This window comes from Bacillus rossius, chromosome 3, assembly GCF_032445375.1.
Source record: "Bacillus rossius redtenbacheri isolate Brsri chromosome 3, Brsri_v3, whole genome shotgun sequence".
NCBI lineage: Eukaryota > Metazoa > Arthropoda > Insecta > Phasmatodea > Bacillidae > Bacillus > Bacillus rossius.
The window spans coordinates 512,803-537,779 of NC_086332.1; the positions used below are offsets into that span (position 1 = coordinate 512,803).

General features: G+C 48.4%; 1 protein-coding gene across 4 annotated transcripts in view; it reads left to right on the plus strand.

The window, feature by feature from the left end:
- Positions 1–8,503: 8,503 nt before the first annotated feature.
- The window catches only part of LOC134530040 (DNA repair protein RAD51 homolog A), a 49,392-nt gene continuing 32,918 nt past the window's right edge, over positions 8,504–24,977 (plus strand). For 2 of the 4 annotated variants that reach the window (XM_063364571.1, XM_063364573.1), the window contains exon 1: positions 8,504–8,593. In XM_063364571.1, the coding sequence (XP_063220641.1) occupies positions 8,554–8,593 (40 nt within the window). In that variant the 5' untranslated portion in view covers positions 8,504–8,553. Of the gene's footprint in view, positions 8,677–24,977 lie in introns of all 4 variants that reach the window. The other 2 variants (XM_063364574.1, XM_063364572.1) reach the window with 2 other exon arrangements.

Below are 24,977 nucleotides of genomic sequence, written 5' to 3' on the forward strand. Positions count from 1 at the left end.
CCGCGGCTCCGACCATCGAGTCGCAAACCCCGCACAAAAGTTACGCGCCCCGGACGACAAGTGGTGCTGCCTGACATATACCAGCTGACCTGGCTGGATGGGGGGTGGGGGGTGACTAGTCATGGGCGTGTGGGCCGCCAGGAATTGGGCCTGCCGTTGTCTGGCGTGCTCCCTCCCCTCCTCATGATTGGGGCGCGCCACCGTGCCCATGGCAACATCGGCCACCCTGCTTTCCCCGGGCAAAGCCAAGTTCTTCCCGTACAGAAGCTCGGCAGGGGAATGACCGGTGACAGCGTTGGTGCGGCGCCGGAGGCAATACAACAGCTTCGGCAGGTGGACGTCCCATTTGGAGTGGTCGTCCCCCAACCTCAGCCGCAGCTGCGCCTTGACCTCCTGGTTCCGCCTCTCAGTGGGGTTGGCCTGGGGATGGTAAATGGGGGTGGTGTGGTGGTCGAGACCCCAACGGCGACAGTCAGCTCTCCAGCGCCTCCCGCTGAACTGACAGCCGTTGTCCGTCAACAGCACGCGCGCGAAACCATACCGCGGGAATATCTCGTGGTCCAGCAGGGCGGCTATGGTTCCGGCGCGCACGTTGGACACCGGGAAGGCCTCGACCCACCGGGTGAAAATGTCTGTGATGACGACCAAGAACCTCCTTCCCCGGGTGGTCCGCGGGTAGGGCCCCATTATGTCCAGGGCCAGGGTGTGAAACGGGTCGCGGGGCCGTCGGGGGCGCTGCTGCTCCACCCCGTCAGACCGCCTCGTCTTCCTCTGCTGGCACTGCTGGCAGCGCTGCACCAGGTCCCGTACGTCCCGCGTCACCCCCGGCCAATGGAAGGTCTTACGGATGTCTAACTGGGTTTGGTGCGCACCTGGGTGTCCCGCCAGCTTGTGCGTGTGGTGGAAGCCCATGACCTGCTCGCGGGCACCGAGCGGCACATGAAGGCGCCAGGCGTCCATGTCCCCTGGTACCCGGGTCTCCAACACCCCGTCCACGCACCTGTGGTAGGGGTGAACCTGCTCCCCACATGACCGCACCTCGGCCTGTGTGGGGTCGTCTGTCCGCTGGGCCTGTTTCACGAATTCCACTAATCCGCTCAGGGTCTCCACAGGCAAGACGGCGGGATAATCGGGGGCCCTTGGGATGTGGAATAAAGTTGCGGGCGCCTCCCCTGGAGTGACCGGCGGCGCGACTCCCCCTGGCGGCAACAGCCCCTCCCAGTCCTGGTCATCCTGAAACGTGTTGTGTGGGTCGGGATGGCGCGACAACTCGTCGGCGAACTGGTTGTCCCGTCCAGGGACGTGCTCGACCGCGAAGTCGAAGTTCTGGAGCATCAACGCCCACCTCGTGAACTTCGACTTGCGGCCCTGGGCGGAGTCCAGCCAGCGGAGACACTGGCTGTCCGTCCGCAGCGTGAACCGGCGGCCCTCCAGGTGGTGGCGGTAGCGGCGCATAGCCCAAACGACGGCCATGCACTCCTGCTCGTTCACATGGTACCGCCGTTCGGGCTGGCCGAACTTGGCGCTGGCGTACTCCACCACCCGGCGCACGCCTTTGTCCCCCACCTGGTATAGGACGGCCCCCATCCCCTCCTGACTGGCGTCTGTCTGAAGGAACAGGGGAAGGTCAGGCTGCAGACGGGCGAGCTGGTGGCACTCGCGGAACTGCCGTTTCACCGCATCCAGGGCGGCGTCCGCTTCGCTGGTCCACTGAAACCGGAGCTTGGGTGACAGCAAGTCCGTCATCGGGGCGGTGACGCTGGCAAAATGCGGAATGAACGAGCGCAGCCAGTTGAGAAGGCCCATCAACTTCTGCAGCTGCTTGCGGGTTCGAGGGGCGGGTTTGGACTCAATAAGGTTCAGGTGCTTTGGCAGAGGGCGGCAACCCTCCGCGTCCACCATGTGCCCTAGGTACTCCAGTTCAGCCGCGCCCACGTGGCATTTCTGGGGGGCACACGTGAGGCCGTGTCTGGCCAGCCGCTCAAGGACCAGGCCGAGGTGCCGGGCGTGGTCCTCCCACGACCGTGACCAGATGATGACGTCATCCAGGTACGCGGCGGCGAACTCGCCCGCGTACCCGTCTAACACACGCACCATCATGGCCTGGAAGGTCGCGGGGGCGTCCATCAGCCCGAACGGCATGGCACAGAACTGGAAACGCCGGCCGTCAGGGGCAGTGAACGCGGTCTTCGGGCGGTCCTCTGGACGTACCGGCACCTGCCAGTACCCGGACTTGAGGTCCAGGGACGTGAAGATGCGGGCGTCGCCCAGCCCCGCCAAAGCGTCTGTTATGTTGATGAGCGGTGGTGGGGCGGGTATGGTTACTGAATTGACTGGTTTGAAATTCACACAAAAACGCATGGAGCCATCTTTCTTGTTCGCCATGACAATCTGGCAGTTGTATGGCGACTCACTGGGTTCGATGACTCCATCGCGTAACATTTCCGTGATCTGGGTCTGGATGACGTGCCTTTCAGTGGGTCCGAACCCGTATGGTTTTACGAACTGGGGTTGGTGAGGTCGGGTGGGGATGGTGTGTTCCGTGGTTGTGGTACGGCGGAGCATATCTGTGGCCGCAAACACCTGTGGCTGTTGAGACAAGACATTGTTTATGAGCTCTACATGGGCAGCGGGCACACCGTTCCTCAAGTCCGCGAGCGTGATGGGTGTCCCCTGCTCGGCGGGTGGCCGATAGCCCAGGCTGTAAACTGTGCGCCGCTCGTGGTGGCCAACGTGCAACCTCCCCTCCCTGACTTCCACAGTGGCGTCCTCCTGCGCCAGCCAAGGCAGACCTAGGATCAGCATCTCCCGTAGTCCCTCTACTACTAGTGCTGTTGTGTGACTAACATGGTCCCTGATGGAGAGGGTGATGTTCGAGCGGCCAACAATACGCGCTGTCGCCCCCTGCGTCGCTAACTGTACCTCCTCCACATCTGAGACAATGTCCCGTACGCTCGAGCATTGAGCCGACACATACGTGTGGCTGGCGGCCGTGTCGACAAGAGCATGCACCGGCTGTCCATCCATCCTGAAGGGAATCCGGAGTAAATGCCCCGCCCCAGGTCCCAACTGCCCTAATTGGAACGACTCACCACACTGCTCCCGGGGCGCTGCCGCTGCCGTCAGGCGGTCCGCAGGTGCTGCCGGTGTCGCCGGGGTCACCTGGTGTCCGGTACTGCTCGCCGACGACCCGGTGCAGGCCGCTGACGAGTCGGGTGCGCCGCGCCCGTCCGTCCTGACGGGGCGTGCCGGTGTATCAGCGGACACCGCAGGTGCTGCCGGTGTCGCCGGGGCCACCTGGTGTCCGGTGCGGCTCGCCGACGACCCGGTGCAGGCCGCTGACGAGTCGGGTGCGCCGCGCCCGTCCGTCCTGACGGGGCGTGCCGGTGTGTCAGCGGACACCGCAGGTGCTGCCGGTGTCGCCGGGGCCACCTGGTGTCCGGTGCGGCTCGCCGACGACCCGGTGCAGGCCGCTGACGAGTCGGGTGCGCCGCACCCGTCCGTCCTGACGGGGCGTGCCGGTGTGTCAGCGGACACCGCAGGTGCTGCCGGTGTCGCCGGGGCCACCTGGTGTCCGGTGCGGCTCGCCGACGACCTGGTGCAGGCCGCTGACGAGTCGGGTGCGCCGCGCCCGTCCGTCCTGACGGGGCGTGCCGGTGTGTCAGCGGACACCGCAGGTGCTGCCGGTGTCGCCGGGGCCACCTGGTGTCCGGTGCGGCTCGCCGACGACCCGGTGCAGGCCGCTGACGAGTCGGGTGCGCCGCGCCCGTCCGTCCTGACGGGGCGTGCCGGTGTGTCAGCGGACACCGCAGGTGCTGCCGGTGTCGCCGGGGCCACCTGGTGTCCGGTGCGGCTCGCCGACGACCCGGTGCAGGCCGCTGACGAGTCGGGTGCGCCGCGCCCGTCCGTCCTGACGGGGCGTGCCGGTGTGTCAGCGGACACCGCAGGTGCTGCCGGTGTCGCCGGGGCCACCTGGTGTCCGGTGCGGCTCGCCGACGACCCGGTGCAGGCCGCTGACGAGTCGGGTGCGCCGCGCCCGTCCGTCCTGACGGGGCGTGCCGGTGTGTCAGCGGACACCGCAGGTGCTGCCGGTGTCGCCGGGGCCACCTGGTGTCCGGTGCGGCTCGCCGACGACCTGGTGCAGGCCGCTGACAGAATGGGTGCGCCGCGCCCGTCCGTCCTGACGGGGCGTGCCGGTGTGTCAGCGGACACCGCAGGTGCTGCCGGTGTCGCCGGGGCCACCTGGTGTCCGGTGCGGCTCGCCGACGACCCGGTGCAGGCCGCTGACGAGTCGGGTGCACCGCGCCCGTCCGTCCTGACGGGGCGTGCCGGTGTGTCAGCGGACACCGCAGGTGCTGCCGGTGTCGCCGGGGCCACCTGGTGTCCGGTGCGGCTCGCCGACGACCCGGTGCAGGCCGCTGACGAGTCGAGTGCGCCGCGCCCGTCCGTCCTGACGGGGCGCGCCGGGGTGACAGTGGAGGCCGGGCTAGGGTTCCAGGGACAGTGGCCAGCCATGGCACTACCCCCTAGCGGGCGTTTCCCGACGTAAGGCCGCCCGCCCCACGGGCTTGCCAGACAGCTGCCCGCGTGGGACAGACGTCGTGCCAGTGGTACCGCTCCTCACGGCAGTACTTGCAGCACGGAGCCCCCTGGTTTGGTGCCCCGGTGTTCTCCCTGGGTGCGGTACGTCGGGACGGCTGCTCCCCCTGTTGCCTCGGCACTGGCTCCACGTACGGTACCAGAGCCCTGGAGACCTCGGGGGCCGCCAACATCGGTGGCGACGCACCTGGCCGTCGGGTGGGCGGCTCGCGGCTGCGACGGACAGCTTGCACGTCGCGCTCCACCTCGTTCGCCAACCGCACGAACGTCTCCAGTCCCTTGTCGGTGGCGGCCCTAAGGAATGGCCGCAGTTCGGGCAGCATCAGCTGGACGACTACCCCTAGCATGCTGCTGTCGTCCTCCCCTTCCGCCAGCCGTCGGTGGAGCCGCGCCTTAGACCTGATGAAGGCCTCCGCGCTCTCCCCCGCCTCCTGAGGCCGGCAGAACAGTGACTGTTGACACCGGGCCCGGGCACGGGCGTCGTTGAAACGCTCCTCCAGTCCGTTGGCGAAGTCACCCCACTCCATGCCGTATTCTCCGGCTGTGGTCCACCAGTCAAGGGCACACCCCCTCAGCTGATCGCACGCCTTCTCCGTCCACTCATCTGTAGGCACCGCGTATCGTGCCAGCCTGTCTCGGCATGTCCGCAGGAACTTTGCGGGGTCCTCGTGCTCCTGCCCTCCGAACTCCGGCAGCTTGAGGGTGCCGCCGGGGCGCGGTGCGACAGGGGCCGCCGGCGTCGCTGACGGTCTGTCCAGCGCGAGCTCGCACGCGCGGCACATGAATAGCCCATTCCGGAAGTTAAGGAACTCCCGGGCCTCGGTGCACGAGCGGTGCCTCACGGTGCCGCACTGGTGGCAGAACGCCACCTCATCGGGCCGCCGATGACATCCCCTCGCGCCGCACTGAATTGTAGACGTCGGCCCTGATTTTCTGTCGTCAAAGTCTGTTTTGTGCTTCCTATCTGTGTCGCAGGTACAGGTGGCGAAAACCCCTGCCGCGGCATGATTTATTGGCAACCCTGGCAGAAGGCATGCGTGGCATACCCCTTCCATGTCTATCTTTACCGCTCCGTCACGGCTCATGTTCGTGCTCCTGTTCGGCGCGTAGCAGCTGCGCCACCTGATCCGTGTGCGAGGCGCGCGGACTTCCGCTCCCACAGCCGTTATCTCGCCTGACGCGTAACTTGATGCGCGTCTGGCGTGTAACTTGACGCGCGCCTATCGCCAGGTGCCCGCTCCTTTGGCTGTCTGCGCGTCGCGTCCGTTTCCGCGCGATTCCCGACTTCCTACGCGAGCCCTTACTGGTACACTAATTTGAAGTATAAAATTTGAAAAATTTGAGAAAAAATTTGAAAAATTTGAAACAAAATTTGGAAATTAATTTTTAGAAAATTAAAGCCACACTAGTCGGGCGCCAATTTGACGCCGTCCCCGCTACCTCTGAGTATTTAGACGTGATTTTGTTCAGTTCGTGATCTCAGGGAAGGTTCGGCCTTGTGGCTAGAGGTAGGAGTCAACGCAGTAGGGCCCCCCGAGCTGTTGAGGCCACTCGGGACGCCTGAATAATAACACAAAACTTCTTCAGATAGTTCGTGAATTTAATACAGCACAGCCCAATACATGGTGCTGCCCGTTCTGGCCGTAACGGTTTGCCCGACGCGACTAGTCACACGCGCAGCTCACTTCCTCAGTGGCGGCTCACGATTCTTATGCGCGTGAGGGGCAGACTCGTTTACGTGATGCGAAAGTTACAAAAGACACTCTGACATGGCACACGATATTTTGAAGCACAATACACTACACTAATACCTAGCTCTGGATTAAGTTTGGTGGCGCACTGCCGTACGACGGTGATACATAAGCCCTGACATGACGAATTACACTTAGGCGAACAACTATTCCACTAATACATTACACTTGATAAACTGGGCTAGCAGCACGTAGGCCCGTGTCTCCGGCGACTCAACGTGGTGTCTAGGTGTGTCCCAGGGACTGAATCGTTATTAAGTCTGATAGCACGTGTCGCCTGCTGGCTGCCCCGTGCGGGCCAAAATTAAATAGCCGGTAGGCTAGGTTGGGCGTGAAGCGCCGACGTGAAACCACATAATCTCCCCACAGTACTTACGTATGACGTGGAACACTCATCTTGAGCACTGATTGAATTAAGTTAAGTACCTCATGGTAAATTTAGGCCGACCGCGGAACTGTACAAAAGGTTGAAAAGAAATTACACTATGGAAAACTACATGTCGGTGAATGCAAAGTTTGAAGGTTCCGCGTTGCGCGCAGGCTGCCGGCCTGGTTGAGCTCTCGAAGGACACTAGCGGTGTCGCCGCGCGCGACCCCCCTCCCCCGCCAGCCCTCCCGCGGAAACGTGTGAATTTCGCGGGAAACTGAACCGGCCAGGTTCGGGACAAATCGCACATTGAAACATGATTTTGCAAAGACTTAATTATTAATTAATAAAAAATAATGTTTAATAAAATCCTGTGGAAAAACATAATTATAACAATTTGTTGTAGTGCGGCGGAAGGATATGCCACACCCGGCCGGATCCTTGCGCCGGTGTAGCACTCGTTGTATGGCGTTCGCCTCGTCGCACGAACTGCACTTTGCTGCGCGCACGGGCGCGTTCGGTGCACACGCTTTTGTGAGACGTTGATGAGGCATAGCGGTCTATGCGACAGAGGAGCATTGGCGGTCGGCGTCAAGTTCATGTACAATTGTATGTCACATTCACACCCACATACAGATACTTTTCCAAAATCATTTTACATTTAGCTTCAATGAAACTTAAAACTATATAATTATGGTAAACAGGCTTATACAGTATGTTACATTTCTTGAGTTTACATTCTAATAAGTAGTAAATAAATTTAGTCCAAAGACATAAATTACAAGAATTTGGTCACATCATTGGCATCCATATCATTGCACAATCTTTGTTTACAAATGCATCAACCCTGTTTAGTTTTATGAATGTCTGCTCTTTACTCAAAACAAAAGATCATATATAAATCAACCCTTTTAAGAGCCAAAGTCCAAATACTTCTTCTTTTCTCATCAACTGGGAAACTGTAAAACAGTAAATTTTAAAAACTCTCACAATGTTAACAATAAGTTTGACACAAAACCTACAAAAAAACATTAAAAATCAAACTAGGGGTCATCCTATAAAAAGAAATTAGAAATAAGATTAAACATTTTTCTTAGCTACTGACATCTATTGTAATGATTATGTAAAATAGCATTGCAATAATTCAAATAGTTCATACTTAATTTAATGGTCCAATGGTTGATCATGTTTAAGGTCGCTTAGGTTAGGTTTATCACATTCCAAATATCTTTTGCAAAACAATAAGAGAATATCAGTTTATAATTGTCTTTTAAAATAATTGTTTCATAGAATTCTCGACACTGACATTAACTAAAGTATATTATAAATACGGATTTGCCTAATTCACAAAATGTTAAGTCGGCTATCGTCACATCGCAACAGCTTTGTTTCAAATCCTTTCTTAAACTAAATCTATTTATTCATAACCTTACCTGTGAAACGAAACACTGCTTCTGTTTTCGAATCTCTCATTACATCCGTACGCAACACAAGAAGTAACCATATTAAATTAAATACATTTGAAGTAGGGTAAACAAGGGTTGGGTCTTCAAGTTAAAAAACCATATTTTACAAACTTTCTGATAAGCTTCAGCACTAATATATTTCTACGTTGGTTAATTAATACGTTTATTAATATAAACCAAACCTATTATCTTTCTCAAACGCAGCAAACTATAGAAATCCCGCACGATAGCCCGCCACTACATTGGTTCTTATGGAAGTTTTCCAGCAGGTAGCCAACAATCAGCTGTTCGAGATCTCGGTTTCCAAACAAACGACGAATAAGCTCTCTATGATATATATGCTCGAAGCTTAGTGTGCTCTCTGTAGTCTATGGTACCGTTGCCTACGAGATTGGTACCCTCGTTTGGCGGTAAATGTGTTTAATTTGTGTTTATTTTCGTGTTCAATTTGCTAAACGGTTTTGTTGTGTTTGAGACTGTCATAATATGTCAAGTAAGTAACCAAAACGTTTGTTAACGAATCGCGCGTCAGAAGTGTTTTTTTTTTATATGTAATACACTACACTATTTTCAAATTGATATTTACAAATAATCTCAAATTGTTTACTTAACATTTATTTTTAATTTTTTTCTTGAAAAATCTTTTACTCAATAATGATACAGAATTGTTACATTATAATAACTAAGAGTTCAAAATACATCACTGCAAACTATAGAGGGCATCAAACCTTGTGGTTTCTTTCCCTGATATTGTAGTTTATGTATTTTTGTCCAAATGGTGACCAACACCTTATTACATTTTACTGAAGCTAAAGTATCACAGGGCAAATTTGTGTAAAAACTTCTGAAGATTTAAGTTAGAACAAAATTACAATGATGAAACAAGTGACGATAGAAACAAGATACCTATTGAATTTGAAACTTAGCACTTCTAACCACTGAGTCTGAAGCTGTAGATCTTTGGAAATAATACATTTTTACAGTTAACATCGTGGAAACTTGAATAAATGTCCCTAGGGGCCCGAGAAAATGCGCTGGACCACATTGCAATTTGAGTGACACCAATTTCAAAGCTACATTTTAAATTGGTGATTCCTAAGTAACTATTAAAAATATTTTATATTATTTTTAATATAGATATACTAACCTAACCAATCATCCACTAAGTTTTAAAGTAATTTTAATTTAGTAAACATGATTTAAGTCATTTCTACATGAATCATTTCAGTATTTACAGTTTTCTTATCCAAAATAATTCTAAAATCAACGGGGCCTTCGGGAGTAGTCCAGATTCTGATACTGTAACAATATTCATGATGTCCCCATCATTATTACCCTACAGTTTACAGGACAAGCATGGGAATAAGGGTGTTGAGCAACTCTCGGTTTCAGTTCCGTAATATCGATCTTTGGTACTTTATTCCTAAGTATTATTTTTAAAGTTAACATGCGAAGATCAAACATATAATAATTTAAATAGGCCTATGATACTCATATTGAATAATCTCATTGATTAAATACATTATAATTCACACGTTTATATGTTTTAACCTCAGTGTCTAAGTAAATATGAATAAATAAATACTCAATGGCAGATGGCCTTAAATACTCGTAAATTATTTATATTCCAGAAGACATGCATTTAAAGACATGCTAAACTAGATAATATATTGGTGTCAATACATATAGGTCTTATCAAAAGTTTCTTTCAGTGAAAACATACGCTTTACACTGTCGTACTAGGGATGTAAGGGAACGAACAAATTAAATGTCGGAGTGGGCGCCACCACGTGACGTGGGCACGTGGACCCGGCAGAGACTCTCTTCAGGGCGTGACGTGACCCGTGTAGGGCTAGGCTCGGTTCCCTTAGCAAACGATACCGCGCCAGTGGGCTCTTCAGGCGTCCCACACGCCTCGAGGTTCAGGAGCAGGGACACGTCACTCGACTCCTTTTATTTCAGCAACGTTACAACACGTCTCCAATCGCGCTACACCTACATACACTATGAAACTGTTATTAACGCTAACGGTGGGAGAGAATCAGTTTACAGGCTGACCAGGTCACCTCGTGGCCTGGCCTCGTGAGTTTTGGACGCGGTTCGTGATTAAATGTCCGAATTGAACTTAAATATTTATTAAAACGAGTCGACCACCTGGAGTAGGCCTCGCAGATACAAAAAAGGTTTAAGAATGATAAAAAGTCCGGCGGATGTTAAGAGATCAGTTGATTAATAAAAATATGAAGTTGCGCGGTGCTCACCAAGCATCCTACCCCGGGTGACGAACGGAAGCGACTGGAGAGGCCAGGGCAGCATGGCGGCCGGAAAAGCGTTGGATTTACCGTTAGCCTCTCCTGTTATTTATTAATACATATTTAACTAAAACAATTACACTAAAAATTCTATAATAAAATTATAACAAAGTTTCCTTAATTATTTAAGTTGAGTATTGATTATTTTAATTATGATTATGGTTCAAACTAGTTGCGGTTAGTTCCATTGCCTGCTGCGTGGGGCGCTGCACCGTCCTTACAACTATCACTTAAAACATAAACACTTAGGGAATATTATTTAAAGAAAAGACAGTTAGGTAAACCTAAAAATTGAATAATAAAATAAAAGGGGTCGTGGCACAGACTCTACTCTCGCCTCTTATCGGCAGCCTCACACGCACACACACACACACCTGCACACGGGGCGGGAGGTTTGAAATAGAGGGTGGTGGTGGGAGGAGAGGGGTGGCGACGGCGTGCGGCACATCGGGCTGAGGGAGGGCGTAGCCCCGGTCAACGTCAACACATTTCCTATACAATCGAAGCACGTAAAACATTTAGCTTAACAAGAAAAACTTTAAGTACATGAAGAAGCATAAATGTGGCCTCTAACAACAATGCAATTAACTACAATTTTAGTGTATCAAAAACCTATATAAGGGCAATGCAAAGCCAATACAAATACTTGTCAACCTCGAGTTCATAGTAAAATGACAACGCATAAATTTACGCAGCAGAAACTAATATGAATGCAATCAATCTCAGATACACAAATGGTAGAACTTCATGTCTTATCAAGAAATTTACAAAGAAAGGAACAAACAGTCAAATGAACTTATTAATTTTTAAATTCTTAAGGAATTTTTTTAAATAACGAAGAACTTTACAAATAGTAGAGTCCATAATGTTTCACGACGCAACTTGGTTCGAGGGGCTAAATTAAATCAATTAACATTAATGCAAAAAAAGAAGCTAAATAATGGCTGGCCAGAAACAGCAATTTTGAATAAACAGACAACAGCCCAATAAAAATGTAAAACGCATACAATGTCCTGTTGTAAGCTCACGCCACAAGTTTACAATTACGTCTCTACATTTAAAAGAAATTGCATGATCCGCTACACTCGTTATATAAAGTGATTCTGAAAATGGAAACATCATAACAGGACAGCAGCAGGCCCCAAGAGCCAAAGCCGAGTGCGCGTGCGTGCTGGCGAGGAGTGGGGGTCTACAAGGCAAGAGAAGGGGTAGGGAAAGGAGAGGGTGAAGTGGAGGGGGAATCGACGCCTGTGCCGCACAGATGTAACCCTGCCCGGTTTAGTATATTTTGTGATACCACGTTTCATAATTTTATTATTATTTATTTTCAAATTGATTTTAACATCATGGGTAATGTAAAGTACACTATAGCCCTACCTTATTTAGTACATAGCACAATACCATTTAATTGTCATTTACGGTATATTATTCTTTGCTACAGTCCCACTCGGTTTGGTATATTTTTCGATACCTCATTTGTATATTTTAATTATTTACTGTTTTTTTATTATGATATAAATTTCTCAAGAATCTTAAAATATACTTCAGCTCTGTCTATTCTAGTATAGAATACTATACCAATATATATTCCGTACTCTAATTTAATTTTTTCAACAGTATCTTGTGCAAAACGAGCATTTCAATCTTCCCTGTCCAAAACGCCCATTCACATGCTTGTATTGTAAGAACACACAGGTCATAATTACTTCAGCACAGCCTTGTTGATAACTTCATCCATATCCCTACCATAGTGTGATCATTTTTTTTATTAGCTGAACTACCCTCACCAAACCTTTTGCTTTGTTTTATCACTTCAACGATGTAAAAACTATCCCATAGGAAAACAAGCAGTTTTACATTACCTAATAAATTTTTTGGTTCATCTAACCAAAAAATATATTTCACGTAACATCACTAATTAAACACACATAACACAACTTTCGCATAATACAGCATACAAAATGCACATAAAAATAAATCAATAGCATTTGAAAGTCATAAAAATGGCAATGATTATGTACTGTCAATATTTCTCTTTTATATATTATTGCCAAATAAAATTTGTGGTACCTCTATTTAGTTCCTTCTACATCTTGAAATATGAAGCATCACTTTTCTGGTATTTACTACAATCACAACCACACATTCTTTTCTAACATTGTATTAATTCAAGATAAATAAATACAACCTTGCTTTTCTCTCGTGAATACTACATTCATTACTACACACATCTAATAAAATTCTTACTACCTACTAAATACTTTTTGTGTAGTTTTTAAATCATTTTATAAAGATATTCCATTCCACTTATTTCTTCACTTCTACTCGTACCACGACCGTAACTATCACTCCAAAACTCACACTATCATTCATATTTATTTTTGCTGTTACCTACATACTGTTATTCCTCCATTCAAGTTTGTAACCCTGAGCCAGCTCCATGATGACATACATTACTACTTTTTTCTTTTCAAGCAAGCACTAGTGGTACGGTATTGTGTAGTTAACTTGACCAGTGCCTTCTTTTAGAGCTCATTTTGATACTTTATTATAATGCAACTAGCAAACAATCTGAAGTACGTTGCTTATTTTCATGATTCTGAGAAACAAATAGTCGTCTTGGGCATCTTGTCAAAAGCAATAAAAGTGTTCATTAACAATCTTAGCAGTAAGAGTGCTTTGACCTTTTAGACTGAGTGATACATGAAAACTGCTATTTTAAAAATTTCAAGTATTATCCCTTCCATGCCAATATTTACATTCATTTTAAATGTTCTTAAAAAAAATCTTCCAAAAAATTCAGTTGTCCGTTTTCATTTTACGATAGCCGACATTTTATACTTCAATCCACCTCTTAACAACTTGTTGTCCCATCGGTAAGGGCCGATTTGCAAACTGTACCATCTGCTCTGGTAGAGAGCTTTGTGGTGCTGGCGATAACGATAGCATTGAAGGCTTCCATGAGCTTCATAGGAAAGTGTCAACAGGTGAAGTACTTTCACGTGAACCTTCAACTGCGTGTAACACAATCCTTAAAAATTAATAAAAAATATGAGCTGAGTAAACAGTGTTCAAAAGGGGTATTCTAATTAATTATAGCCAAGGATAGATGCAAAGGTTAAAATAGCAAGTATTTAGATTAACACATTTCGTTTAATCATGGGTAAAAGCCTCATGTAGATCCTCATACAAATACATCATTCTTTCACATATAAATTAATACTGATTAACTGATTAATACTGATAGCAAGAAAAGCACAAGTACAAATGTCACGGCGAAATACATGAACGTAATTGTATATTTCAAATACTTTAGTATTTACTTTAGACAGATAGAATTGGATAGTATTGGATAATAAAGAATACTTTATAGTTAATTAACATTAACACACAGCGACCATGAATGTCGTTAGCACAGACAAATGCCTCATTAAACAATACAAAAAACGTAAATGGACATGCAGGCGACCGCGGCCTAACCTACACTAGGCAGTATGAAACTTACTTTAAAGCAAGACATCAAAAGAAAACCAACCAAATGTAACAAATTAACACATTACATACATTACGTAAAAGCGAAAGACAAGTCCTAATGAAGAGTGAAGACATGACGGGGAGAAATGTCAGACAAACTACACGTAGCAAAGAGAGCAATTAATCAAAAAAACGAATAGGGTAAAAAAAATGCCAAATGGAATTTAGAAGGTGACGGCCGAATAAACAATTTAGATTTTAGCTATTACCAGTTACATAACTGTAAGGGTCGCCACCTTACAAACACTTACGTGCAGTCTCCCCGCTGTCACACTCTCTCTACAATCAACTATCTGACCTACATGCTTAATTCAGCGCGTAACCAGCACCGACTGGTTATCACGACCAATCTACCTGAGTGCTAACGAACAAGAAGGGCCTTCAAGGCAATACACGCAGTTTTAAGTAAGAAAGAGGGCGCCTCGCGCATGCGCGGACACCTCAAGAGGGGAAGTCAAGCACAGCACTAGACGCAGGGAGGGGGGGGGGAAAGGAGGAAGGGAAGGAGTGCCAAAGCCCGCCGCGCGGCGCGAAGTTCAATCACAGCGCACCGACCACTTCAACTCCCCCACCCTTGACGAGCGCAACCGCGAGCCTCGCCAACCAAGTCTCAAGGACACGAGCTAGCACTGCAGGTCCGGTCACAACACTCTTGAAGTAAAGAATCTCAAATGTCAAGTCAACACAATTCTATGTGTATACAATAACAAAAAGTGTTTCTAAATGACGATTTCTTGAAGCGAGTTCAACACATTCCTATGTGTATACAATAACAAACAGTGTTTCTAAATGACGATTTCTTGAGGCGAGTCCAACACATTTCTATGTGTATACAATAACAAACAGTGTTTCTAAAAGACGATTTCTTGAAGCGAGTTCATGACTGGCATAATTTTCCGTGTAAGACACATAGTATGGATTCTTCAGTGTATCCACTGAAATAAAGACTCTTCAGCGCTGAAGAGAAAGTTTAGAGTACGGGACGTCCCTAATAAGTTCAATTTCGAGCAGCATCCCCTTCATCCCAGAGTAGCAGGAACAGCATGCCTTCAACCAGCGCGACACCAGGGCGAGAACGGCGGGCGTCCCCACCGTCTGCCCACGCTCGACGCCTGGCAGGCAGGGCCGTCCGAAGCGGCCGCTGCAGAAGAGTCAGTCTCCGCACGCGTCACGGCCCCTCACGGGCAGGAGACGGCGGCGACAGCATGCCACCACTCCTCTTCGGTGACGTGACGGCGACCAACGTCCCAGCAAGCAAGTGACCTCACAGGCACGACGAACCCGGCGGGCGGCTGCGGTCACGGTATCTCGGGCAGGGCGAGGAGCGTCGGGTGCGCTGCGGCGCGAAGTCCTCTTCTGGGCGTGGCGGGAGCATCGGTGGGAGAAAAGGGAAAAAAAAAAAAAAGGAAAGAAACATGAACACCCAAACAACAACAAAAAAACTATTGTCTAAGAGAGAGAAAAAAGAAAAAAAAAATATTGGGTGAAATTTCTTTAATTGACCCACATGGGCCTTTTTATATTTTCTAGTACCAGAAGGGTTACGCAATAGGACCGTGTTGTCTCCTAAAAATTTATCAATGACAAACAGCCCAACAAAAGCAGAAATTAATTTTGAATTAACATTATCAGCCAGTTTTGGCAATTTAAAATTCTTTAAGAGAACCAAGTCATTAACAGCAAAACCATGTGGTCTCCGCGTAGCGTTATAAGAGGCGGCTACAGCCTCGCGGGCCCTCTTAAGATTGCAACTCACGTCGTCAAGCATGGCCTCCAGGGAATCAATGTCAGAGGCGAGTTCCAGAGGCGGCAGTCCCCAGGAGTTAAGAAAGGGATGGGTCAACTCACGGCCCAGAAAGGGGTTGGAAGGGGGAAACCCTGTCGCCATATGGACAGCAGAATTGAACGCCACGTTGATGAATTCAAGGTCACTGTCCCACAACGACTGATCATCCCTGTAATAAGCAGTAAGAGTGGCTTTAAGCACCTTGTTTACACGTTCAGACTGATTACCCTGGGGGCAATAGGGACTACTGTAGATGGGTTTAATAGCCCATTCAAAACACATATCCTTAAATAATACAGACCGGAAGTAACGGGCATTATCACAGGTTATCATAGCAGGAGCACCAAAAAATTTCCACACTTGCTCTCTTAAGGCTTTAACAATACTAGTCGCCTTCATATTTTTTAAGGGGAGTAGCAACACAAATTTGGAAAAGATGTCCAGAACAACTAGAATGCAAATATTTCCCTTTTTGGAGCGTGTAAGGGGGCCAAAAATATCCATATGCAGAACGTGCCATGGAGCAACCGGGGGATCCGCACAATACAGGCCAACCTTGGCACATTGCGGGGGTTTAGAAACCTGACAGTCAACACACGACCTCACGTGGTGACGAACGTCTGCTCGTAGTTCGGGCCATGCCAGATGCGCGCTGATGCGGCGGAACGTTTTTTCTATACCCAAGTGAGCACCCAACAAGGAGTCATGAAAATACTTAAGAACCATCGGACGAAGGGAGGCAGGGACCACAGCCTTCCTCTGCTTGCCAGACTTCCCTGTGTAATAAATTACACCTTGTTCCTCTACGTAGGGCGTAACAGTGCTATGATGCAAATCCCTGCGTATGTGAACGCACTGCGGGTCATCCTTCTGACAATCCCGGATACTAAGGAAAGACTCTGGGAAAACCTTGCACACCGCGGCACTAATTGGCTCAGAACAGGATACAGGCAAAGCACTGGTGTCAAACTCCTCAGGGGTAAACATCCGTGACAACGTGTCCGCGACCACATTGTCACTACCCTTAAGATGGTGTAGCTTAAGTTAAAACGGGACAGCCGTAACACCCAGCGCCCTAATTTTCCTAGCTGGTTAGGGTGGTTAAATAACCAGCTAAGGGCCTGATTGTCTGTGTACAGGTCAAATTCCTGACAGTCCAGGTACGAGGCGAACTTCTCAACGCCGAACAAGCATGCAAGCGCTTCCTTCTCATACACGCCGAGACGCCTTTCTCCGTCTGTCAACGATCGGCTAGCATAAGCTATGGGACGTAATCTTTCATTTTCGAGATGACCCAGGACGGCTCCTAGAGCAATGCTAGACGCATCGACCTGAAGTGCGAACCTACGCTGAAAATCCGGAAGGATCAAAACGGGAGGAGAAGAGACAAGGGTCTTAAGATTATCAAAGGCTTTCTGTTGTGCGTCACCCCATTCAAAGGCTATGTTTTTCTTACGCAGCTTATTCAACGGACCACAGACCGCAGCATAGTCCGGTATAAAGCGTGCATAGTAACCTGTCATGCCTAGGAATCTCTGAATTCCCTTGACGTTTTTAGGGGGCGGAAAATTAACTATGGGTAAAACCTTGTCAGGGTCCATAATGAGCTTTCCCTTAGAAATAATGTAACCAAGGAACTTAACATGGTCCTGGGCCAAACAAAGTTTATCAGGATTAACGGTTAAACTAGCCGCTCGAAGACGGTCAAACACCTGTGTTAGATGTTGTTTGTGCTCTTCTAAGCTAGCGCTATAAACAATAATATCATCAATATAGTTAAAGACAAATGTATACTTTAAATCAGAAAGAATATGGTCCAGCATGCGGCTCATGGCCTGACTACCAAATGAAACTCCCATGGGCACCCTATTGAACTGAAATTGCCCCCAAGGGGTAGAAAATGCGGTGTATTTATGACAATCAGGATGCAAGAGAATTTGATGGAAACTGGCGTTTAAATCGATGACGGAAAAAATGGCTGCCTCTCCTAGGTGTTGTAGAGCACTCTCTACCGTCGGTAATTCATAAGAGTCCTGAATGACCTTATCATTTAAAGATTTGAAGTTGTGAACCAAGCGAAATTCTCCAGCCTCCTTTTTAGGAACTAGAAAGGTGGGCGAGCTAAAATCAGAAATGGAAGGGGCAATAACCCCAGCTTCCATGAGGCGATCAACAATAATCTTCATTTTTGTATTTTAGGGGGTGATACTCTGTGGCCTTTGGCCTTAACAGGCGTGCGATCCTTTAAATAAAACTTGTAGGGCAATACATCACACCTACCTATACGACTGTTTATTACGTCAGGATAACGACTGAAGACGTCCGAAATCAGAGAGTCTCTGAAGGTCACGTCATTCATGTCGGGACAAGACATGACTTCAGGCGCGGCATCCTGCTGGATTAATTTAATTTTTAATGAAGGGCGAAAACCAAAAACAAGATGCTGATTAGCCACGTCAATCAAGCAACGAGTTTTCCCCAGAAAATCCAGACCAAGGATAAGTGGATGACACAAACCAGGAATAACGTAAAAATGCCAGTTCCAGGAAAATCCGGCAATTTTAATGTGAAGCTCAACTGTCATGTTAGCACGTACTACTTCTCCGTTAGCTACACAAATAATTACGTCAGGGCACGTAGTCACACGGCTCTGCAAAGCAGGATGTTTATTACGTAAGGAATCAAAAAATCAGCACTCAACAAGGAACGAGTGGCTCCGGAATCCACTAAAGCCGGAACAATGTCATTAAATAAATTAACATGAACAAAGTTGTAAAATTTATGAAAGGCGGCTTTTCTCTGACGACGATCGCGGATACCGCTCATACGCCCGAACGGGGCCCGTTTCCCGGACACTGATCCCTATAGTGCCCTGCGCGGTTGCACCTAAAGCACTTGCGTAAATCGCGGCTCACGGCGGGCTGCGTGCACTCAGACACCGCGTGACCGAACTTTCCGCAGTTGGCACACCTGGACCGGCTGGCCTTAAGGCCGGGCGCATTAGTGGGAGGGGGGCGCCTGTCGGTAGCGCGGCCGGCGCCGACAAGGGGCTCGGTTACACTAACCGCACAATCGACGAGCTGCGGCGCGCGAGTAGCACGAGCGGACTGAGAATAAACATTCACAGCAGGCTGAACTTCAAAGTTTTTGGGCTTAAAAAACCGCGATGTAGATGAAATGGGGAATTCCTCCTTATATATTCTAACTGCGAGCAAGCGATTCTCCACTTCAGAGCTCCACTTGCGTAAGGCATTCAAGGTTGTTGGAGGACTAAGCATGGCGCTATGTTGAAGCACAAGCGGAGAGACATTCCCTAATATAGTTTGTACTAACTCAGTTTCCGTGAGGTTTAAATTAAGAACGGCTGCATAATTGGCCACGGAATTAATAAACTGAAGAGTGGGCTCATTAGGCAATTGAAACCTAAATACTAAGTCCAGTTTACAGCTCTCAAGCACACGTGGAGGACAGGCAAATTGCAAAACTGAGCTCTTGAACTGAGCAAAAGAAAGATTCTGAGTAATTGCGTCAGTAAGTAATTGCAAAAATGCGGCTCCACAGAGACTTAGAAGGGCCTTTAACAAATCTGCCTCACTGACTAATTTCAGCCCTTCAAGACGTGAAGCCGCACTTAAAAAATCCAAAACAGCTCGTGGCTCGCAGCTATCAAGCCGAGGAAGGAGCTTGAGGTTGGAAAAAAATATTTTTGAATTAAATTTTGAGTTGAAGGCGGGGCCAGAAGGGGGTGGGAACTGCCGAGACGGTACCTCCTCCGCCGATTCCCAGGAGTTACGAACATGCTGGACGAGTAGGCTCCTCAGAACAGCAACGGTAGCGCCCTCCTCGAAGGGAACGCCCTCCTCGGAGAGGATTTGAACCAGCTCGTCACGGCGCAGACGATACACCCATCCCGTGACCGGTGACCCCATGGTGCATGCAAGACAAAAGAGAAAAACAAACACTTTAGTACTCAGCACAAAACAGCAGAGTTGCGCAGTTGAAGGCTTCCATGAGCTTCATAGGAAAGTGTCAACAGGTGAAGTACTTTCACGTGAACCTTCAACTGCGTGTAACACAATCCTTAAAAATTAATAAAAAATATGAGCTGAGTAAACAGTGTTCAAAAGGGGTATTCTAATTAATTATAGCCAAGGATAGATGCAAAGGTTAAAATAGCAAGTATTTAGATTAACTCATTTCGTTTGATCATGGGTAAAAGCCTCATGTAGATCCTCATACAAATACATCATTCTTTCACATATAAATTAATACTGATTAACTGATTAATACTGATAGCAAGAAAAGCACAAGTACAAATGTCACGGCGAAATACGTGAACGTAATTGTATATTTCAAATACTTTAGTATTTACTTTAGACAGATAGAATTGGATAGTATTGGATAATAAAGAATACTTTATAGTTAATTAACATTAACACACAGCGACCATGAATGTCGTTAGCACAGACAAATGCCTCATTAAACAATACAAAAAACGTAAATGGACATGCAGGCGACCGCGGCCTAACCTACACTAGGCAGTATGAAACTTACTTTAAAGCAAGACATCAAAAGAAAACCAACCAAATGTAACAAATTAACACATTACATACATTACGTAAAAGCGAAAGACAAGTCCTAATGAAGAGTGAAGACATGACGGGGAGAAATGTCAGACAAACTACACGTAGCAAAGAGAGCAATTAATCAAAAAAACGAATAGGGTAAAAAAAATGCCAAATGGAATTTAGAAGGTGACGGCCGAATAAACAATTTAGATTTTAGCTATTACCAGTTACATAACTGTAAGGGTCGCCACCTTACAAACACTTACGTGCAGTCTCCCCGCTGTCACACTCTCTCTACAATCAACTATCTGACCTACATGCTTAATTCAGCGCGTAACCAGCACCGACTGGTTATCACGACCAATCTACCTGAGTGCTAACGAACAAGAAGCGCCTTCAAGGCAATACACGCAGTTTTAAGTAAAACAGAGGGCGCCACGCACATGCGCGGACACCTCAAGAGGGGAAGTCAAGCACAGCACTAGACGCAGGGAGGAGGGGGGGAAAGGAGGAAGGGAAGGAGTGCCAAAGCCCGCCGCGCGGCGCGAAGTTCAATCACAGCGCACCGACCACTTCAGCTTGATTTAAATTATTGTTCTGCTGATAAATATTTATAGCCTTAAGGTAAATATGTGGTTTGTCTTGTTATTTTGTTTTTACCCCTCTCGAACCCTAATAGTACCATTATTGAATAATTTTCCACATGTGAACTTATTGCTAAAGAATATTTTATTATTAATATTGTTATTTCTTTTGGTTTTGATGGATATTTACTTGTTACATATTTGTAAACTGACCATTATAAATTGTAAGAACTTGTATATTTTTCTCATGTACCTGACTATTCTCTATATTAAAAAGCATCATACTCTAATGCATCTGGCAAGATGTTGCTGACAGTCACCAGTGTCCCCCCATGACCACTAAGTGCCGTCTCCCACCGAGGTGTTTGAAGTGCCCGGTGCCTGGTGTGGCGTTAGTCGTCCGCCAACGACCTCGGGTGCAGCGGTAGTACGCCTGCGAGTGGGCTACTGGCAGTGCCTTTCCCACGCTAGCTCCGAGTCGCCCGTTCCACCCGCCGCCCACCCTTCGTCAGAACTCCACCGGACAACAGGCGCCGTACTTTAATAAATCAACACATATGTGACATCGCGATGCGGGTTGCAGAAACAGTTGCAGTCCGCTGGAAAACAGAGTTTATACACAACATTTTGTGTCATAATTCATTTTCAGTTTTGTTGTGTCCGCTATGTTTGAATTGTGGTACTCATGCAGCTTAGTTTATTTTTTTTGTTTTTACTTGTCCAAGGATTCTTTTTTACCCAGATCACATTTTGTTGGTATGCTAATTTTTCATTTATTGTCTTCATTTATATTAATAGTGAATGAAGCTGGTTTAAGTAGTCTTTTTGTTGATCTCGCCATTTACTCAATGGCTTTTCAACTAACACCAATAAAAAAATTTGTACTAAAGCTCTGAAACCTATTTTCTTTTAAGATGGTGTTTTTTATGGTATAATTTTTCCCTTGAGTACAACATTTTGTAATTCAAACTTAGAGAGTATTATTTTAAAAGTGTTAGTAAAATGTAACAATACATATGTTTTGATGTACTCCTTATGGGTATTATCTTTGAAAGATTTGTGCAATGGGTGTGCATGACTTGATGTAGGCTTTTGGACATACGCATAGCAATGGCGTATGTCCAAAAGCCTACATCAAGTCCTTATGGGTGTACCAATATTACATGATATAAATTTTTTTTAATCTTAAATCCCCATTTTTAACATGATTATTGGAAGACTCTCAAGTGCTACTCAATACTTAAACGTCATTTTGAGTTGGAACATTTTAAATGAATAGCACAGTGCATATTTAAACAGTCATTCTTGTGTCTGCATGAAAAATGTATTAAGTGTCAAAACATTTCAGATTTTTTCATAAGTTCATACATATGCGATGATAGCAGTGAAGTACTTTTAGTACTCAAGTGACTGCTTGCAGTGGCCAGTACTACCCTGGGGTGGTGGTGACCTCTACTAGTGAGCGGTGACAACGTGCAGTGAGCGGTGACAACGTGCAGTGAGCGGTGACCTCTAATAGTGGGTAGTGAACTCTACTAGTGGGTGGTGACCACGTGCAGTGAGCGGTGACCTCTACTAGTGAGCAGTGACCACGCACAGTGAGCGGTGACCTCTAATAGTGGGTAGTGACCTCTAATAGTGGGCGGCGACCACGTGCAGTGAGCGGTGACCTCTACTAGTGAGCAGTGACCTCTACTAGTGAGCAGTGACCACACACAGTGAGCGGTGACCTCTACTAGAGGGCAGTGACCACGCACAGTGAGCGGTGACCTCTAATAGTAGGTAGTGACCTCTACTAGTGGGTGGCGACCACGTGCAGTGAGCGGTGACCTCTACTAGTGAGCAGTGACCTCTACTAGTGAGCAGTTACCACACACAGTGAGCGGTGACCTCTACTAGTGGGCAGTGACCATGCACAGTGAGCGGTGACCTCTACTAGTGAGCAGTGACCTCTACTAGTGAGCAGTGACCACGCACAGTGAGCGGTGACCTCTACTAGTTGGACAGTGACCTCTAATAGTGGGCAGTGACCTCTACTAGTGGGCAGTGACCACGTGCAGTGAGCAGTGACCTCTACTAGTGAGCAGTGACCTCTACTAGTGAACAGTGACCACACACAGTGAGCGGTAACCTCTACTAGTGGGCGGCGACCAAGTGCAGTGAGCGGTGACCTCTACTAGTGAGCAGTGACCTCTACTAATGAGCAGTGACCACACACAGTGAGCGGTGACCTCTACTAGTGGGCAGTGACCATGCAAAGTGAGCGGTGACCTCTACTAGTGAGCAGTGACCTCTACTAGTGAGCAGTGACCACGCACAGTGAGCGGTGACCTCTACTAGTTGGACAGTGACCTCTACTAGTGGTCAGTGACCTCTACTAGTGGGCGGTGACAACGTGCAGTGAGCGGTGACCTCTACTAGTGAGCAGTGACCAGACACAGTGAGCGGTGACCTCTACTAGTGGGCGGCGACCACGTGCAGTGAGCGGTGACCTCTACTAGTGAGCAGTGACCTCTACTAGTGAGCAGTGACCACACACAGTGAGCGGTGACCTCTACTAGTGGGCAGTGACCACGTGCAGTGAGCGGTGACCTCTACTAGTGAGCAGTGACCTCTACTAGTGAGCAGTGACCTCTACTAGTGAGCGGTGACCTCTACTAGTGAGCAGTGACCACACACAGTGAGCGGTGACCTCTACTAGTGGGCGGCGACCACGTGCAGTGAGCAGTGACCTCTACTAGTGAGCAGTGACCTCTACTAGTGAGCAGTGACCTCTACTAATGAGCAGTGACCACACACAGTGAGCGGTGACCTCTACTAGTGGGCAGTAACCACGCACAGTGAGAGGTGACCTCTACTAGTGAGCACTGACTTCTACTATTGAGCAGTGACCACACACAGTGAGCGGTGACCTCTACTAGTGGGCAGTGACCACGCACAGAGACCGGTGACCTCTACTAGTGAGCAGTGACCTCTACTAGTGAGCAGTGACCACTCACAGTGAGTGGTGACCTCTACTAGTTGGACAGTGACCTCTAATATTGGGCAGTGACCTCTACTAGTGGGCGGTAACCACGTGCAGTGAGCGGTGACCTCTACTAGTGAGCAGTGACCACGCACAGTGAGCGGTGACCTCTAATAGTGGGTAGTGACCTCTACTAGTGGGTGGTGACCACGTGCAGTGAGCGGTGACCTCTACTAGTGAGCAGTGACCACGCACAGTGAGCGGTGACCTCTACTAGTTAGCAGTGACCTCTACTAGTGAGCAGTGACCACACACTGTGAGCGGTGACCTCTACTAGTGGGCAGTGACCACGCACAGTGAGCGGTGACCTCTACTAGTGAGCAGTGACCTCTACTTGTGAGCAGTGACCACACACAGTGAGCGGTGACCTCTACTAGTGATCAGTGACCACGCACAGTGAGCGGTGATCTCTACTAGTGAGCTGTGACCACACACAGTGAGCGGTGACCTCTACTAGTGAGCGGTGACCACGTGCAGTGAGCGGTGACCTCTACAAGTGGGCGGTGACCACGTGCAGTGAGCGGTGACCTCTAATAGTGGGTAGTGACCTCTACTAGTGGGTGGCGACCACGTGCAGTGAGCGGTGACCTCTACTAGTGAGCAGTGACCTCTACTAGTGAGCAGTGACCTCTACTAGTGAGCAGTGACCACACGCAGTGATCGGTGACCTCTACTAGTGGGCTTGACCACGTGCAGTGAGCGGTGACCTCTACTAGTGAGCAGTGAACTCTACTAGTGAGCAGTGACCACACACAGTGAGCGGTGACCTCTACTAGTGGGCAGTGACCACGCACAGTGAGCGGTGACCTCTACTAGTGAGCAGTGACCTCTACTAGTGAGCAGTGACCACACACAGTGAGCGGTGACTTCTACTAGTTATCAGTGACCACGCACAGTGAGCGGTGATCTCTACTAGTGAGCTGTGACCACGCACAGTGAGCGGTGACCTCTACTAGTGAGCGGTGACCTCTACTAGTGAGCGGTG